The 19,065-nt window shown below is 42.3% G+C and overlaps 1 protein-coding gene across 5 annotated transcripts in view; it reads left to right on the plus strand.

Annotated features, from left to right (window-relative positions):
• Aff3 (ALF transcription elongation factor 3) overlaps nt 1–19,065 on the plus strand; it is a 471,150-nt gene that overhangs the window by 281,805 nt on the left and 170,280 nt on the right. For 4 of the 5 annotated variants that reach the window (XM_050134761.1, XM_050134764.1, XM_050134763.1 and 1 more), the window contains one exon: nt 14,272–14,352. The exons of the other annotated variant lie outside the window; for it this stretch is intronic. In XM_050134761.1, the coding sequence (XP_049990718.1) occupies nt 14,272–14,352 (81 nt within the window). The remainder of the gene's footprint in view (nt 1–14,271; nt 14,353–19,065) is intronic. 5 annotated transcript variants of the gene reach the window in all.

Raw genomic sequence — 19,065 nt, forward strand, 5'->3', positions numbered from 1 at the left:
AAAGGCGCCTCATCTGGAACTCTGGAATCTCTCTGCATTGCTCCTCTGAGTACATAAACACAGCCATCTGTCTATACTAGGTAAACAGACTGACCCCTATTCTTTAAAAAAAAAATCCAAAAACTCTGTTTTAAAGTTCTTGAGATTTTCCCAAAATAATCCTGACTCTGCTGGCTGTGTGCAGCCAACGCAAGCGATTATGAGAGATCCCAGGGATGTGGAACGTGCTCCCTTTTCTCCCTGTGTGATTTGAAGCCCCTCTGAGAAGTGTATTTCCAGCGGTCCCCTTCCCTCTTTTTCTCCCATCTCTTGCTGATATATTCTTTTATTGTCCTTCTGAGGGAGATTGATATTTTTAAAGCATCAGATTTGTTTTGAATTTTATGCTGCATGGAACCGGACTAGGGTTTGCCACCCTGTGAATGAAGTCGGGTCAGTAGATAGTGATTGAATTCCCTCTCGGTGATAGCTAGTAGCTTCATTTTAGGGGAAAATATGTTTGGAGTTTTTAATCTCTTCTTACAGTCCTTGGAAATTGAGAAACTAAATCCTCGAATATGTACCTTATATCTCAGAAATCTTCAGTTAGCTTTCAGAACTTGATACCACTGGGGGCTGAGCACTCTGCCTGGGATTCCAGTCCAGAAGAGCTCACTCTCATTTCTTTGGCCACTTTATGAAGGGACTCTTAACTCTCCGAATTCAGTCCCACTCTACCACTGAGATCTCCCACACCTCCACCCATCTGTACATACACAGTACACAGAGAAGAAGCAGGACAAGCGTGGTGGAACTTGAGTTCTCTCACCTGTTAACTCTCCATCCTTTTCTAAGGAGCTCCTCTCTCCTCTCTAAGCAAGTCTCTGGGCACAAGGCCATGACCAAAACGGTGTGCTTATCCCTCGGTTCTTTCCTGTGTCCCCGCTCACAGTTTGTGAACTGCAAACTGTGAGTGCTCTAGACACAGAGAAAGGGGGCATCGGAAGCCATGTTACCCCAAACATGTCTGTTCTGTACTTAGGAAAAGGAGGTAGATGGGAGAGGTTTCCTGAGTAATGTGTGTCTTAAGGTGAGATCCGAAGGTAACCTGCCAGGTGGGCACACACCTGAGAGAAGCCTGCAGGTGGGATTCCCTGAGCCTTCTCCCCATGAGCCAGATAGAGACTCCAGCAAGGAGCAGCTGGAGGCCACAACATTAGCTCTTGGACCCTCTGTTTCAGATATTCCTTCAGACTAAAATGATCCCAAGATACAGGCTGGCAGGCTGGGAAAGTTGACTGCCAGCTTTTAGTCTGCATTAGGACTGATGGTCTTCCCCTTGCTTCCCTGTGGTCTACCCTATGCCTGTGTCTTCCCCTTCCCTCTAGTCTACCCTACCATGCCTGTAGGCAGCACCTTTTGTGACACCTGGTTTGAGAATGACTTGGAGACAAAGACCTTAGCTTTTTCATGCAGAGGAGAATTGCAAATTAAGACAGGAAAGGTTTGACTCTGACATAAAATGGTACTGGACTTTGACCAAATCAGTTCAGGCTTGTGAGAGTACATTTTTAAAAATGCCACTATGCCCCCTAAGTAGAGAAGAAAGAACAAGTGTCACAGGGAAAATGAGGTAAGTATGGCAAAACCTGAGAGAGGGAGGGGCTTGGTGGCATACCTTACACATTTCCAGAGTAAATACTTTCTAGCACTCGGGAAAGCTGCCCCACCCAATTTTCTCCTTTCTGTAAACACTTTGACTCCTATGTTCTCTTTTGATAGAATTCACTGATGAGAAGCCAGATTGCCAATGAGCCAAGTACATAGTCTGGCCAGGGACAGAGCAGGTTGTCCTGGCTCCAAACGTACACTCATGCCCCTGACACCCGGCCCACATCTCACATCTCCATATTACTACTGTTTTCCTGTCTGTTTCTTTTGTCCCAATCATGTTGCATGCGGGGTCAGAGAAGAGAGCCTAGAGTACCCGTGAGAGGCTCGGAGTGCTGTGAATCTCTCGGGACTGTGTGTGCAGCCCTACTGAAGTGAACTGTTCTGCATTCGGAAGGATATGTGTGATACCTGCACAGACTCTTCTGTCCCACAATTCCCATTAGACGCTCTAATCAGTCTTACAAATGGGAGGAAGATGACATAGACTGTATTCAGATGTGCTGCAGGGTGACTGTATTCAGAGGTGCTGAGGTAGGCCACCCAAGTCTTCTATAAGCAGGTATCCTTGCTTGAGACGTTGGAAACACATCACATCTTTGGAGAGACTTAACCCCTAGGTTCCATGGTTCTGTGTAGCTCTGAGACCTGAATTAAAGTGTCCTCATTCTAAACCCAGTGTTGCTACTACTTGTTTATGTGATGTGATTCTTTCTCTGGAAGAGCCATGATTTTAAGACACAGATATATGAATCAGATAAAACTTAACTTGCTTTTTGGGAAATTGGCTGCTCTAGTTTGTTGGTGTGCTTCACCTGAAATAAGCTTCCCTTTCAGGGGTGGCCTGGGCAGGCATGCAGACCTGAGGTGTCTTACTGCTTATTGCTAAATCAGAATAGCTGGTTCTCAGCCTGTCCGTGACTTGGGCACTCCTTTTCTTTTGCTATTTTATCTGTCTGGACCCCACAGTGCTTTCACTACCACACGCAGGGTCATGGTGTCACACTGGATTTTTAACCTCTCCCAAACCTACTGCATCTTCTCCACCTGATGTCTGCCCAGGCTTCTCTTAAATAGTCTGCTCTGATCTGCAGTGCATAGTTCTGCTCCAGGGAATCACTCCATTTTCACATCTTTACAGAGGTATCCCTGTGCCAAAATGCAGCCTGTTCCCAACATGTGACTCAATGATATCTGAAGATACATTTTTCGTGGCTTTTTTTTTTTCGAGGAATACTTTGGGAATAGAGGAAAATAATGACACATTTCGCCAATTGGGTCATTGTATACTTTCCATATAATGCATCTGTCTGCAGAAGGAACTCATGATGTTAAATAAGAAAGTTGCAAAAAATATGAAATAGTCAATTTGGTAAATGCACAATATTGTGAAACTGTTACCATAATAGAGTTGCAGATACTTTGGCACCCCAAGAAGTCAGCAGCATGCTGGGAGGGCTGGTGCGCGTGTGTGTTTAGAGGTTTGGCCTGGCGTGTTTTCTATCTTCCAGCAGTTTAAGAACAAGAGTGCCGCCATCTCTGGTCTCTGCTGTATCTCTTGGTCCCTGACACCATGCTGAGTCCCTGGGAGACAATCACCTTCCTGTTAGCATTTCTAAGGGCTCAAGAGGAGCATTACTGTGGTGGCCTGTTTGAGGTTTAATCATACCAAATATGCTTAGAAATCTGTTTCTTTGATTCAGCATTGAGTTTACCACCAGGCAGTGAAGTGTGCCTGTCATGTGCTTTTTGTAACTGTGCAACACAGAAAAGCATTAAGCCTGCCTCTCAGCAGTAAAATTTTATTACTCACCTTTTTTTTTTCTCAAAAGTTATTTCTTTTCTTCCAAGTATCTTACTCATTTTTACATCGGGAGTTTTTTCTATGTATGTATACATACATACATACATACATACATACATACATAGAGGATTTTTTTTTTATTTTTGTTTTTTTGAGACAGGGTTTCTCCGTAGCTTTTGGAGCCTGTCCTGGAACTAGCTCTCGTAGACCAGGCTGACTTCGAACTCACAGAGATCCTCCTGCTTCTGCCTCCCGAGTGCTGGGATTAAAGCACCACCGCCTGGCTTAAAAATACTTTTGATTAGTGTATAAAATAATGTATGACATTACAATATATGTGCTTTCCTCACATTGACCACCACAGCTCCCTCCTCTGTCACCTCTTCCACAACCCGCTTTCTCCCTCTGCTTGCACGTCTGTGTGTACATGTGTTAAGTTAGATCTAGAGTCTGTATATGTAAGGAAGTACAGTGTGTTTATCTTTCTTTGTTTTTCCTTTTATTTTTTTCTCTTGCTTTATTGCCTTGGCTAAGAGTGCAAGCAGTATTGGATAAGAGTGGAGACTGACAGCATTGTCTGGCTCCTGATTCCAGAGCAAACATTTCAGTTTGTATGTGTTTGTCACCTATAGCTTTTATCATGTTGAGGTATGTTCTGTTTTCCTAGTTTCCTTGGAGCTTATATTGTGGAGGAATGTTGAATGTTGCATTTTCTGTATCTATGAAGATGGTCCTGTGATCTCTGTTTGTATGTGTACTTATGTATGTATGTAATATGGTATTGAATTCATTGATCGGCATGTGTTGGCCCACACTCCAAGACATGGTTTTAATGGTTATAGTGTTACTGTACACTGTGCATACTGTCTTCTGTTACATTACAAAATGACACATAGCTGAATATTATGTATATTTTGTCCTTCTTTTGGACCTTACACTAAGAACAGAAAGTATTTCTGTTGTGTTGTAGATTATGTTCTAAGACCTAGGGAAGTACCTAGCCCACAGCCAGTGCTCAGTATGGGTTCAGTTGGATGTAAACTCACGTGCACTCATAGAAACTGAGCTGATTGGTTCTGCTAAGTCATCCTGTTTCTCCTGGTTATAAGCCTCATCTAAGATAGGAGATATCATTGTTAGTGAGAACGTTGTGAAATCTACTCTCTATTTGCTCTCCTGCAGATTGGTGCATCCTTTCGGCCTTCTTCTATAGGACAGTCTCTGTGAGATCAGCATCATTTACCAATTCCCTGAAATTATTTTCTTATTGATGGCGCACCCCTCCTCTTTTTCTTTTGGTTTCAATTGCTCTCTTCCTCTAGCTTTGCAAATTCAATCTTCTAGGATTATAAGCTCACATTTCTTCTAATAAAGTAGTTGGTGGCAAGGCATACCTGCAAATCCCAGGACGCAGGCAGATGAAGGTAGAAAGAGCACAGCATAGTGAGCCTTCAGAAAGACAAACCACACAATAAAACCATACAGAATAGTTGTCATTCTGTTGTATTTTGACCCTGCTATCTGACATCTCGTGCAGCTAAAGAACCATGCCCTAGAGGTTGGATGCCTGCTGGTGTTCAGTGTACTTCTGGTGCTGTTTCCTATAAAGTCACCCTGTCTTGAATCCTTGAGACTGACAGACATTCCTGCTGACTTGGCCACTGCTACTCAGTGATACAGTCGCCTCTCCACCTAGTATTTGGATAATGTTAGCACAGTAAGCCCTGCATCTGCAGTTTTGTCTTTGGCAGCCTCACCAAGGTTCACCAAGGTACAGAAGCACTAGATGTATTATCTAGTAACTGTAGTAAACCGTTTGAGTTGTGCCCCAAACTGACTCATGTAATAAAATCTCTCCCTGCCCTGCTCCATGGATGAATCTTCTAGTGTGTTCATCTTGCATACACTACCAGCCTGTTGATTACTTAGTGGCCCTGTTGGTTATCACCATCCACCATCATCCTATCATGGGGCTGGTGTTTAGGTAATTACTTAACAACGTCCCCAAGCACAGCTGAGAGGGGGAGGAGGAGCTGTTGAATTTGTAGGTGTTCACATAGGAACAAACACAGTTGCATGTAAGATTTCAAGCATTCCCTGGAGTCCTGAAATGCATCCTCTGCAAGTAATGGAGTCACCTGGAGACAGAAGCCAGAATAGTCAAAGGCGCCATAGCCAGGAAACATTTGAGAGGCAATGGACCTGTGCCGTGGGCAGGACTGGCCTCACCTTCACACACTTGGAGTAAGAAGTCCCCCATACCTGGGGCTTTTCTCCTGGTCCCGGCGGCTCGGTTTGTAAGTGTTCAGTCTTGCCCGTCACCTGCCCTGTCACTACAGTGCAGAAGCCTGCATGCACTTCTGTGCTCACAGCATGTTCCACCTGCTCTGCAGTTAGCCGAGGAGAGCTCAGGCCACTGTACCTTCTCATAGCCTCTCCGTGCTGTCCTGGGGGGTTTTCCATAGGCCTAAAGGTGATGCTTCCGGCTCCTAAACACCACACACCAGCTCTTAGAAGATGGTGGACCCCGATTGCTCTTACATATCTCTTTGGAGAGACACCCCAGACACAAAGGCTCACTCTCCCTCCCTTCAGTGGCAAGGGAGTGGGAAAGCAAATTATTGTTTAATAAGCATACTTTTATTATGCCTTTTATTTGACTATGAATAATTTACCAGTTAAATATTAAATAATTAACTGAGTAAAATAGATTAAAAAACAAACTCATAAATGCCTCCTTTATTTATCCTTTCTCTTCACAGGGCCCAAGCCAAAAGCTGCCAACAGTAATTATAAAGTTGGTATTATACTAATAAATCTTATTGACCGAGTACATACTGTGTGACAGACATTCCGGATGCTTTGTATACTTACCACTGTTTTTATTAATCCTTTAGCCATGGTTAATATCATCTTGTAGATGACAGCAGTAATAGTTGGGGAAAATCTATCCACGCAAGGTCTTTCTGCTGGTCTGTGACAGGGCCAGTATAACCTGAGGTTCCCCATACACCAGCCCTGGTCCTGTTCCGCCCTTCTGAGATTGACTACATAGGAGTTTGTCAAATGTGTTTTCCCGGCATGCTTATGGAAATGGGTTTGGGAATAGATTACATGGAAACATGGCCAAAAATGTGTTTACCACCTCTTCCCTTTTTGCCCCCATAATCTTCCTGTCTCTTCAGAGAAATGCATGCCATCTTTTCCTTTAGCTGTGTATGAAAGAGCAATAGAATGGTTGCAAACCATAGTTCAAAGATTAATTATAACCTGTGTGTCTATCGGGAGGCTAATTTCTGGATGTTTGTGCTGTTCTGAAAAGGTATTATGAGTCAAAAGTAATATGATAGCGGTACAATTAATAAATACCGTGACCTTTCCCCTCAATTTGCCCACCTAGATTTAATGTGATGCTCAGAAACGGCACAGAGAAGAACCAAGTCCAGGCTCAGAATTTGGGAAACACTCCCCAGTGTTCTTCAAATCCACATTCTATAGGTTTAAAAAGAATTTTTAATTTCAAATTAATCCAATTACCATATCTCACCAGGAGCACATATAGCAGACTAACGGGTGTGTGGGTTGGAGTTATTGTCACCTGGCTTGAACAGGAGTCATCCAGCCTGGCAGCTGTGCACTGCATGGTAAAACCGTCTGCTTTAAATTCTGAGGACCCAATTTAAATTCTCCAACTTTAACATTGTAATCCACCAAGGGTTATAAAAACAACCCATAGACTGAGGAATGGGAATTCTAGTGTTTATTAAACACAAGTAGTAAAGTGACATAGAAAGCCAGGTGCATTTAAAAATAAAGTTTAAAGTGTGGTTTTTTTTTAAATTGCTGCAAAAGGTCCTGAATACATATAATAAGGACTCCTTTAACATTGGGGTACTAGAGAGTAAAATGGGTTTCTTCTGTGCTCCCACCCCACAATGATACAACTGTACCTACAACACGGGATCTTCCCAGAGGTCCAAAATTAGGCCTCTAACATGAAAACAACAATCAGAGAGTCATGTCTTGACTTTCTTTTAGGTGGAGAATTCTGCGTTTCTGGGGACAGCTCAAGTCCAGGAGATGAAAAGTGGGTTTTCTGCTCTGTGGGATCTGTGTTGTTTCACCGAGCAGCACTTTAGACAGTACAAGTAAAATGAAGGCTGCGTGCTTTGTGTCCTCAGATTTTTGCCGAATTTGACTCTTACAAGCTAGGAAGCAGCCATGCTGTGCAGCTCTGAGGGACCCTCAGTGTTTCTGTCTGCAGGCCTTGTGTATTTTGCATTTATCCATCCACATGGCATGCTCTTTCTGCATGATACCAAAAGATACGCCATGGGCCCTCAGCATCACTGGGCTCTGCATTCTTGAATCCAATCATCCACTGATCAGAAATACTCACAGAAAGGACTGCATCTCTGGTGAGCAGGTAGAAACTCTTATTTCTTTGGCCGTATACACCAACAGCTTTTCCCAAGTCTTTACATTGTATTGGTACTGAAAGTCGTCTGTGGGTGATTTGCAGTGTCTGAGAAGATGTGCAAGGGCTTGATGCGGCTTCTGTGGTATGTTCTATGAGGACGATTTTGACAGCTCTTGATATCTGTGGGGTCTCAGAATAATTTCTCTTTAATACCCAAGGCTCTCCTTCGTGATTAGTTTCGACTCACACTGACCCTGTTCCTGCATTTTAAGTTTCAAGAAATAAAAATTCAGTATGGTTTTTTGGTAATTCTGTCTTTAAGTTATCATCAGTCATTTGTTTGTTCATATCCACATACAAATCAATTGCAGTTGTGGTCCCTGGCAGTTTAGCAACCTTCACGGTAGAATTTTTTAAAGTAAATATTTTTAGAAGGTACATTTTTCCCCAGTATATACTGCTTTTTGTCTAGAAGCTTTCTGTGAGTAGTGTTTCCTTTTTAAAAAAAAAATGGTGATTTTTATTATTTTTGTTAGTCTTTGAAATTAGAGTTGAATGCTGTTTCTCAGACTGATTCCACTAGACCATCCATTTTTACCCCTTGATGCCCAACCAACTTCACTGTAGACAGCTTGCATTGAGTTCCAACACCCTGGCATTGCATTGTTTCTTGCTTGCCAAGCTCTAGGCCCTTCCACCATAAAGTAGTAGATTAAGATATCTTTGAATTTCTGTTCTTGGCTCTGGCTGCCTTGCCTTGAGAAAAGCCAGCTAACCTTCATGCCTGGACCTGAAGTGTATATGTGAAGGCCAATGCTGGCCTCTTCCTCGGGCGCCCTATGTGGGTAGACAGTTAAGATAAACTCTTCAGATCTACCAGATCAAGAGCATTTATTTTTCTCCTCTTATTTCCAGACTGGCACCAGTCCCTCCAAGTCCAAGACTTGGAGAAATGCTACCCCCTTCCCCAGAGGGCAGTGCTCTTGGATGCTGCCTGTGCAGGAGAAATTGGCGGAGTAATGAAAATTACCGTGTTCTGTTGGTGGCGACACTCGCGTGATGGGAGTGTCATAGCGTGAATGATACCTGTGAGGTAGCTGAAAATCTGGGTGATTATGCTAGTGTGGAAACGGAAAATGAAATTCTGCTCTGAGCTATAACTACCAGGACCACACATACATAGCAGCTTCAGCATTTAACCTTTTTACTCCCAAGTGACAGAGTTAATCCATGGTTCTATGAGAAAAGAATGTTTCCGAGAACAAAGCTATAGTTAATCACCCACCCTGTGAAGATGGCCACCCCTTGCCAACAGACCTCTCCCTCCTACCCCTGCTATCCCTCTACCCTACATTCCCTTTTTTCATGTTAATGTATTTTTGTTTTGTGACAAGTCTGTTTTAACCAGAGGAACCTCGTAGGGTCACCAGGGGGATATATATCTGAAGATAGTGACTCTTTCATCCCAATAGCCATCAGTAGCTATCAGTTTGGGCATGGAGAGATAGAATTCCATGAGCCCTTTGCCTATCCATGAATGGTCTTGGGTTGTGCAGGTCCATGTGGGCACCTACAGCTCCTATGAATTTACAATTGCAATGGCTCTGTAATAAAAAAGAGTTTGATGGCAGGTTTGTGTGCACAAGAGAAGACATAGTATATAGGGTCCTTTGTGATCCAGGTCTAGGCTTCCCCTGTGGGATCCTGGAATATATCACCTATGGGTAAGGGGGACTTTGCTGTAAATAGTGCAGGGTACTGAAGAAGGACTGATTCAGTATCAGGAGTGGGTGCAGTTGAGACATTGGATGTAGGGCTTGAGAATCCCTGTCCTTGATGCAACATTGTATTCTTCTCTATAAGGAAGATAATGTGAGGCAAGCTGAGGAAAAACTGAACAATAATGAGAAATCTTACCTTTGCTCATTCTTGATTCAAAATATATTTTCATAGACTATGTATTTATCATATTCTTTTTCTCCCCCAAACTCCTCCCAGATCTTCCTCCCACACACCCATACACCAAATTTCATGTTCTTTCTCTCTCTTAAAAACAAACAAACAAAAAAGAGCACATGCAAAAACAATCCATGGAGTCCACTTTGTGTTGGTCAGCTACTCCTAAGCATGAGGCGTGTGTGACCTGGAGTGTTCACTTCATTAAAGAAAACTGCTTCTCCCCCACCCCCTATAAACTCCAAGTAGCTTCTTGTTAGGGGTGGAACTTTGTGCCTTCTCCCCTTCTCCATGTTGGGATGTTGTCTCGTTTGAACTTACGCTGGTCTTGTATGCTATCACAGTCTCTGAGTTCACATATGCCTTAGCCCTGTTGTGCCTGGAAAACACTCTTCCCGTGGAGTTGTACACCACCTCTGGTTCTTACAACATCTCTGCCTCCACCTCCACATAGATCTCTGAGCTTTAAGGAGAGGGGTTTGATAAGGACACCTCATTTAGAGCTGAGGGCTCCCGCACTCTCTGCACATTGTCCAGTTATGCATTTCCATGCTAACTGCCCTTTCCTGTAAGAAGCATCTCTGATTATGCTTCAGCAATGCACTGGTCTCTGGTTATAGCAGTGTGTCATTAGGAGTCATTTTATTCCTTTGTTCATCTAGCAGAATAATAGCTGTTCCCCTAATAGAAAGTCAGTCTGTCTAGTCTCAGGTCCTTGGCCTCATTAGCAGGGTCAACTGTGGGTTGCAATTCGAGAAGCAGGCCTTAAAGGTTATCTCATAACGTCTGTGCCACTGTTGCACCGGTGGTCATACCTTGCTGGCAGGTTGCTGTTACAGGCTGCAAAGGTTGAGCTGTGTGAGATAGATGACGACTTTTCTCCTCTGGGAGTTTGTGTAATACTTCTAGCACCATGAATACTAGTCAGTGATGGTGATGCTTCTTCCTGAGCACCGGCTTGATTTCCTGATGTAAGTATATGGTGTCTTTGGCAATAGGGTCATGCAGAATAACCAATAGCAGTGATAATATCATGTGATGGGGGGGGATCTTTGCTCATACTTTAAATCAGTGCCACGAATAAGTTACAAATTTCATTTCTATCAGGTCTTATTACTTCATCAGTTTCTTTTATTTTGTCACAGATATGTTCTTTTCAGAAAACCTAGGGACCTTTCCCCAAAAATAAAGTGCAAATCACCCTTAGGAATCATAATTTTTAAATAACTTCAGTTCTAATAACATACAATCTGTGTAAATACTAACTAAACTCTAGATTACATATGAATGATACCTTATTTTGATATTTTTTTAAACAGATACTTACATCTGTTCTTATGTCTTAGGCCCCCAGCAACTGAAGCTTAGATATAAATTGTATTTCTCATTTTGGAGGCAAGAATTCAGAAACAGTGTGATAGTAACCAGTGATGTCCTTGATGAATGCTTAGATACGGGGCTCTATGCCATGTTATCTTGCCCATTATCTCATTTAATCTTTGGGCCTAACTCATGAAATGATGTTCCCTTTCCCTTTGCTCCTAAGATATCAAAGCAGAGATCCAGTTGATAGTAAACTTCAAAACATGGCGTACTGAGCTGTGACTTGCTCAGCTAGTAAGTGACGAGAAATAGAGATGTCTGTTTGCCCCTTGTAAGTAATTTCAATGAAACACCGTGTATCTCATAAAGCCACTGCACATTATACATACAAAACATTTTATACTTGTATTACATTAGAAACTTACTTGACTAGTCATAAAAATTCATATTTTGGGAAATTGTTATATACTTGGGTGTCTCATGCATCTCTTACCCATGCTACTCATTTATGTGCTTGATAGGATTTGTTAGATAGATAAATCCTATTGAAATGCTTGGCAGTACTTAAATCAATATTAGCAAGTAAGTTAGCATTGACATGTGGATGTTCAGCTCCACTCAGCTTCTGTGGGGCACCTACTATGTAAAACACTTTAGCCCACACTAGCATAAGTAGCTCCTTTGCCTCGGAAAAACTTACAGTCCTTTAAGGGCTTATGTTTATAAAGTGTTTCTAAGCACCCTTGTGAGCAGTTATTAGGATTTCCATTTGTTGATTCTGTTAAGATAGGATGCTCTTGAAAGAATGTATGAGTGTCTCCTGAGTATGATTTTTATTCAACATGGAAGAGGAGTATCAGAGGAGAATCTATCTAGGCATCGATTGAGGTTTGTACATATAAAAAATACAGCATGAAACAACAAATCCTGAGAATTGAAGGAAAAAAAGGAGAATGCTTTGGAAGGGCCTGAGAAAGGAACTCCTGTGTGTTACTGGAATAAGAGGCGTATCCGCAGTGGAGGGTGACTGTAGTGGGCCATGAGTATCTGCAGTGGAGGGTAACTGTAGTGGGCGGTGAGTTATCCGCAGTGGAGGATAACTGTAGTGGACGGTGAGTATCCGCAGTGGAGGGTAACTGTAGTGGGTGGTGAGTATCCGCAGTGGAGGGCTGATACACTAATGCTGTAACTCAGTGGACACACTAATGCTGTAACTCAGTGGACTGAGCCCTGTGCCTGCCCACAGGTCAGTGTTCTACAGAGATCTGGATACAGATAACAGGAGGACACCAGCCCTACTTAGAATCACATCTTCGTGTTTTCTTAAAGCTTGTTTGCTAGCTTTGTTTAGTATGAACTGTATAATAAATTCCTTTCTGAAAGTGCCACTTGTGAGAAGTTACTTGTAGGACATGTTCTTAAGAAAGTTCAGTCATTTATAGTTCATTAACCTCTTATGTCACTTACTTCTGAAGAGCTAGAAGGACACAAATACTTCATCTTTGGGCTTTTTATAACAAACACAAAACTTGCATAACATATATAACATGCCGATGTATAAAGAGCATACAATAACTGGAAGGAAGTTGAAAGTGTTGGGGGTGTACATACAAGTCTGGTGTTTATCATGAGTGATTAGTTTATATTTTATTTATCTATTTTGACCCTTCAAGATTACACTGTGAATAGAAAACTGATTGCAAAGAAAGCTACCGAGTAATTGGAGTGGCCTTAGGACACTTCAGACAATTCATAATGGAGGGGGGGAAAAAACACGGGTCAAGTATTTGTAATTGATGAATAGCTTGCTCTGTAGAAGATTTGACACCATTTTATCCTAGCCAGTAATTTAAATGAAAAGGGGAAATGAGAAAACTTGTGAAGAAAAAAGGAGATTGTACTATGGAAGAGCCAAGTGTTAGAAAGAACATGTTAACGGGAGTAAAGAAAACCCATGTGTGTCTTGATAGCTTTCTTACTTGGGGAGCAAGGATGCCACCCTCAGTACAAATCCAGCAGTCCCACTTCCTCAGAGGAGATAAGGACGTGGGGTCATTGGTGTGTGCAGACTAGAGAAGATACCAGTGGAAAGCTTATCACTAAACCCTCCGGCATGTGACATGTGTCAAGGCGGGAGATGGCGGAGGTCCATTAAACCCTTCCTGGGTGGTTTAGAATACTCACCCTCCCTTGGATCTTGTGTGAAATCTGCCCCCATCTGAGGTTCTGCGGAAGAGGGTTCCTGGGGAAAGAAGCCACTGACCATCCTTCGATTTCCCAAACCCTGACGGATCCTTTCTCAACACCTTACCTACCAAAGGTTGGTGAGAACACAACCTCCCTTCCACAAAGCACGAAGTCTTTTCCTTTTAAAACGTCAGCTTTGGTTCATGCCTGTTTAGTTTTGAAAGTGAAGGCCAATTAAAATGCAGGGTTCAGAACCTGTTTTCAAACTATACTCATTCCCTTGGTCATCAGAAGTCAATTAAATCCCTTAATAAGTTATTGATGGCAGCTGAAGGAAAATGCAAAGTGTGAACAATACTACCCCCTCCCTCTCCCATAGCTCAAGGAGCAATGTCAGAGAGTTTGTGACGGATGACTGCACCCTGAGCTCAAGTTGTGTTCTTAATACTGGCTTGTAAAGTTGACATCATTTCTCTCTTTACTCGTGTATGTGGCTTGTTTCTTTCATCCCCCCCCCCCCCGTTTCCTATGAAGTGCAATGACTTATGGAACTTGTTGGGAATTTCTTCTTTATCTCTAATAGTTTAGACAATTCATCCAATAAAGAGCACTAAGATTTCTACTGTCTTAAGCATATCTTCAGAAACATCCTGTGAATTCTGTGTAATAATCTGAACCTCTTTTTGAACGGCATAAAAATGAGAGGGTCTTCTCCTTTTAAGGTATTTAGGGAGAACCTTGGAGTCAAGAACTGGCCGTTCTAGGATACACTTCATAGAAATGAGTTTCAAGTCTCTGTTGTAAACATCCCCTCTCGGCCTTTATTTATTCCTGTCACTTCCTTGCCCTGTGAAGCGTGTCCACATAGTACTCTGCATGCTTCTGCTGTTGAGTCCTCTCAAAATGCTCTTTGTTTCTCCCCCACCTCTAGGAGATGACCTGGCTTCCACCACTCTCTGCTATTCAAGCTCCTGGCAAGGTGGAACCTAGCAAGTTTCCATTCCCAAATAAGGTGAGCACTTGTAGCACGAGAGAGAGACCTGTGCTGTGTGGACGTTTGTCACGGACGAGATGTTGGCCCTTTGGCATCTCTTTCCCTGAGACGTTTGTCAGAGGCCTGTGATTCTGGCCTTCGGTAGTTTGTAAGGATGTGTGTGTCCACTGAGGTACGTCAGTGAACAAGCTTGGTTGTTTTACCTAAGTCCTTTTAATACAGTTCTCATGCTTTGGTAAGCCCCCCCCAGCCATAAAATTATTTTCATTGCTACTTCACAACTGTAATGTTGCTACTGTTATGAATCACAATGTGACATCTGTGTTTTCTGATGGTCTTGGGTGACCTATAAAAGGGTCCTTTGACCCCCAGGTTGGACTGATCTAATCTAAGTGTTTGTGAGATTGGAAAGCATCTTGCAACCATTCACACAGTCAATGAGATCCTGTGTCCACACCCCATTCCCATACACCAGAAAACTGTTTTTAATGGTTAATCTTAAAATGAATGCCTTAGAATTAGAGGCATGTAGTATTTAATTCTGCCTATCCTTATCCAATTTCCTAAGATTTAAAAGGGATGCCTATGTCTTCTAAAGGAACTCAGCCACAAGACACACTTAAAGTATACCTGAGTCTAGTATGCTTCCCATGGCTTTTCTAAATAGCTAAGTACTCTTTATCAAAGATCAAATTATGCAGGTAGAAAGGAAGGAAAGTAGGAAACTCAATGACATTCCGCAGCCAATCTGTTCTGTATAGAAATATCACAACCTTCTAGAGTGAATCATTGAAATAATTGTTCATTTCCATTACCCAAAAAAAAAAATTCTGTTCTAAGAATTAGACTTTGACTGCTCTCTTTACCTCTTCCTCCTTCCCTCCCTCCTTCCTTCCTTTTCTCCTTCCCTCTCTTTCTTGCAAATAGTCAAACCCAAGGCCTCACACCTGCTAGGCAAGCACTCTCCCAACAGACTCTTAAGAGCTGATTATATTTCCCTCAACCAAGTGTACTGGGAGGACCTTCTGAGTGACTGTGGACAGCAGCAAAATACTGGGTAGTGTAGATTTGCCTACTCCATTCGTAGAGGTAGGCCTATTGTTTATGATCTATTACTACAAACACCAGGTCCACAGGCACTCTTTGTGAATGTCCCCTTGTGTGCCTGCCATCGACTGCCCCCAGTCAGGACAGAAATTATGATATCGAACCCCTGGAAACCACATTTACACTTGGCTGTGTTTCAGGAAGTCTTTTTCTGTATCCTAGCCAATGATTAATACTATCCAGGGTTTTATCGTTGTGCTGGTATGATGGATGAAAAGTTGATATCTCGTTGTTTTAATTTGCATTTCCCCAATTACTTCTAGCTTCGGCAGCGGCTATTCTTCCTCTGTGGGTCTCCCATTCACATCCATTGCCACTTCATAAAAATGATTTGTAGTTACTTCTCTTATCTTACTCATTTGTCTAGCGCATATAATGGAATCATTTTGTAACTTTATTTATGTGCCTTTTATCTAGAAAAGTGTTTAATTTTTCTGTCAGAGGGAAGAAAACCCTCCCTTTTCCAATATTCTAACAATGGTCTCTATTTCTAATTCTAACATGTTTTTTTTTTATTTTAAAAAATGTAGATGGTGGAAGTTGGGAGACAATAGCTATCATCTTTGTAGCCGTTAGTAGATTACTGCAGCACTGTTAACACATAAGCCCATTTTTCTCCCTGGAATTTAAAATGTGTCTTTAGGCCTCACTATTCACGCGCACACACACACATTTCTCAATAACTTAGGTAAATCAGGCCTACTAAGCTGGGCGTGGTAAGACACCTGTCGTCCCAGCTACTTGAAAGGATGAGGCAGAGGATCTTCTGACCCCGGGACTTCAAAGACTAGCTTTGACAACATACTAAGACTCTGCCTCAAAAAAAAGACAAGGATGGGGGTGGAGAGGGAGAGGTGCAGAAAGAAGAAAGTGTCACAATCTGCACAAAATCTGACCTGAATCTACCCAGAATGCAATCAGACAAGCTTTGCTTTTTAACTATTTGTTTGTTTTCAAGACCAGGTTGCCCTGTGTAGCCCTGTCTGTCCTGGAACTCACTGTGTAGACCATACTGGCCTCGATGTCACAGAGATCCACCTGCCTCTGACTCCTGAGTGCTGGGCTTTCTAAAATACACACATCTATGGCACTGTAGTGATAGAAGTGGGCACATCCCAAAGCATATTTTGCTCCCATTCCTATCCCAAAATGTGTTCTGTTTACTGCCATGTACATACTTAAGTAGGAACTTAACTCCTAAGGTGACACTGAGATTTTAAGGTGCTAATGCAAAAATGTCATTTTGATGGCATTATGAATTATAGTTAACAAATTAAAATACAGTAAAGGGGCCAGTAAAATTATTCAATAGGATAAAGGTGCTTGCCGGCAAGACCTGCTTCCCTAAGATCAATCCCTGGCATCCACATGGTAGAAGTAGAGAATTGTCTCTTGAAAGTTGTCTTTTGACCTCCAAAGGCACACTCTGACATGCATGTGCGTGTATGTGTGCAGGTACGTACACACATACACACATATGATCTGCCTTCTTATCAAATTCTAAGTGTATGATACAATCAATATAATATTAACTACAGTTTTATTTTTGGTATAGTAACGCTACATATCATTCACACATATCATGTATAGGACATGTATACATGTATGTCATATATCAGATATATGGTGCATTTACATAAGGTCTAGTATGTATTTACATATGTGTATATAAATATATATGTACATGTGTGTGTGCTAAAGGAAATAAGCCAAAACTGAAAGAAAAGTGCTCTATTATTGCTTATGATTCTGCTTCTGTGTAGAATCTAATATAGTCAAACTTACAGTATCTGAGGGTAGAACGACAGTTTCTGGGGCCTGTAGTGAGCATGGAAATACACGCCCAAAAGTGTATTCACGTTAACTAAGTGAGCATGTTCCAGCGATCTAACATATGATGATACGCCTGTGAAAAATCCACCTTTAAAAACAAATAGCTAGGTGTTAGATAATTTCTTTTTACTGAGAAATAAACTATTATTTATTCAAAAGGCAGAGAATTTCAAACATGAATGGAAACTACCCTATTTAGGACCCCTGTGGGGGTTGTATAGAACTCATCCCTAGGTTCTTGGTCTGTTTGTCTGTTTGTTTGTTTGTTTTGAGTCCCTGAGAAAGAGCCTGTAAATGATTTATGGTCCAGGAGTGTGGGCCATCTTACTAACGCCTCCTCTCAAACAGTTTGGCTGAGAATACTCATCATTGTCTTGTAGGATAAAATGGAGCTGGTGCCTGCTTCTGCAGTAACCCCGCCACACACTTAGTGTCTGAGGACAGCACACATTTATGGTCTCACTGCTCTGGAGGGCGGAGCCTTGAGGTCAGGTTTGCTGCCTGAAATCAGGCCCTGGGCAGGGCTCTGCTCTTTATGTGGTCTCCAAGGACATTTTAGGTTGTCTCCAAGGACAGTTTTATTTCTTCCTTTGCCTGCTTCTGGAAGCTTCCTTGCTAAGGGCTCCTTTTACTCTGACCTGAAGCTGGAAGTCTTTTCTTTGTCCCATCCAGTCCCAGAGGACTGGTTTTGCTCCTGCCCCTCAGTCCCCGCAGGAAAAATATGAATAAAAAATGAAATAATCATTCTGAGACTTAATATTAATTATAGTCATTCGGCTGGTGGCTCAGGCTTCTTACTGGCTAGCTCTACATGTAAATTAACCCAATTCTAATAAGCTGTGTATCACCACGTGCCCGGTGGCTTAACTGGTACTGCTCTGACATCTTACTCATCCAGCTGCTGCTGGTGTCTCCCACAACTCCGCCTGCTTTCTCCCTGTACTCAGTGTAGCTTCCCCTCTTAGCTGTATTCTGTCCAGACATAGGCCAAAACAGCTTTATTCATCAACCAGTAAAGCAACACATATTCACCGCATACAGAGGGCTTCCCACATAACTGACTTCTGCTTGTCTTGGCTCCTGTGACTTCCTCCAGCATCCTCCTTTGTCTTATCAGGAATCTTGAAATGATATTTGGCCTCCCTGAATAATTCCCTACTTTAAAATCATTAGCCAAATCACATCCATAACTGCCTTTTTCCCATGTGAGGTGGCATATTCGCTGGGCCGTGGAATTAGCAGCTTCACCATCTTTGAGGCTGCCAGGACTCTGCCTATTACAAAGATAGTTATTGGCGTTTACGGTAGAGTGCGCTACTTCTGTGTGTGGTGCCAGGGCAGAGTCCACAGCCCCGAACACGGAGCCAGGTGCTTCCCCACTGGCTCTGCTGGTGGCCAATTCTAGAGTGCTTCTCTCTGTACCCTTACCTCGCTTATTAATTTACTGACAACTGGGCAGTGCCGCTAACTGATTAGTCTACTAATGTTTGGATTATCGAGCTAGAACTGTCTATGGAATTTGAGGGGCAAAAAAAAATCTTCAAAACGACTAATAAATAATGGAGCCAAGACCTTATTAAGATTAAGGGTGTCATTGGCTCTCACGAAAGGAAAAGTCAATTTTACTGCACCGCACATCCTGAGTTTCTCCAGTGTCACTAATTTAATTAGCTAAACACTTGTGAGAATCTCTTCATTTTGTCTAAGTATTAAAAGATATATACTAAAGCAAAGTCAGTTGATAATGAACTTGGCTTTCGATTCTGTCCTCTCGGGACTTGATTTGGAGTC

Source organism: Alexandromys fortis, unplaced genomic scaffold (genome assembly GCF_014885135.2).
Source record: "Alexandromys fortis isolate MF-2015 unplaced genomic scaffold, M_Fortis_MF-2015_v1.1 scaffold_20, whole genome shotgun sequence".
NCBI classification, from domain to species: Eukaryota; Metazoa; Chordata; class Mammalia; order Rodentia; family Cricetidae; genus Alexandromys; species Alexandromys fortis.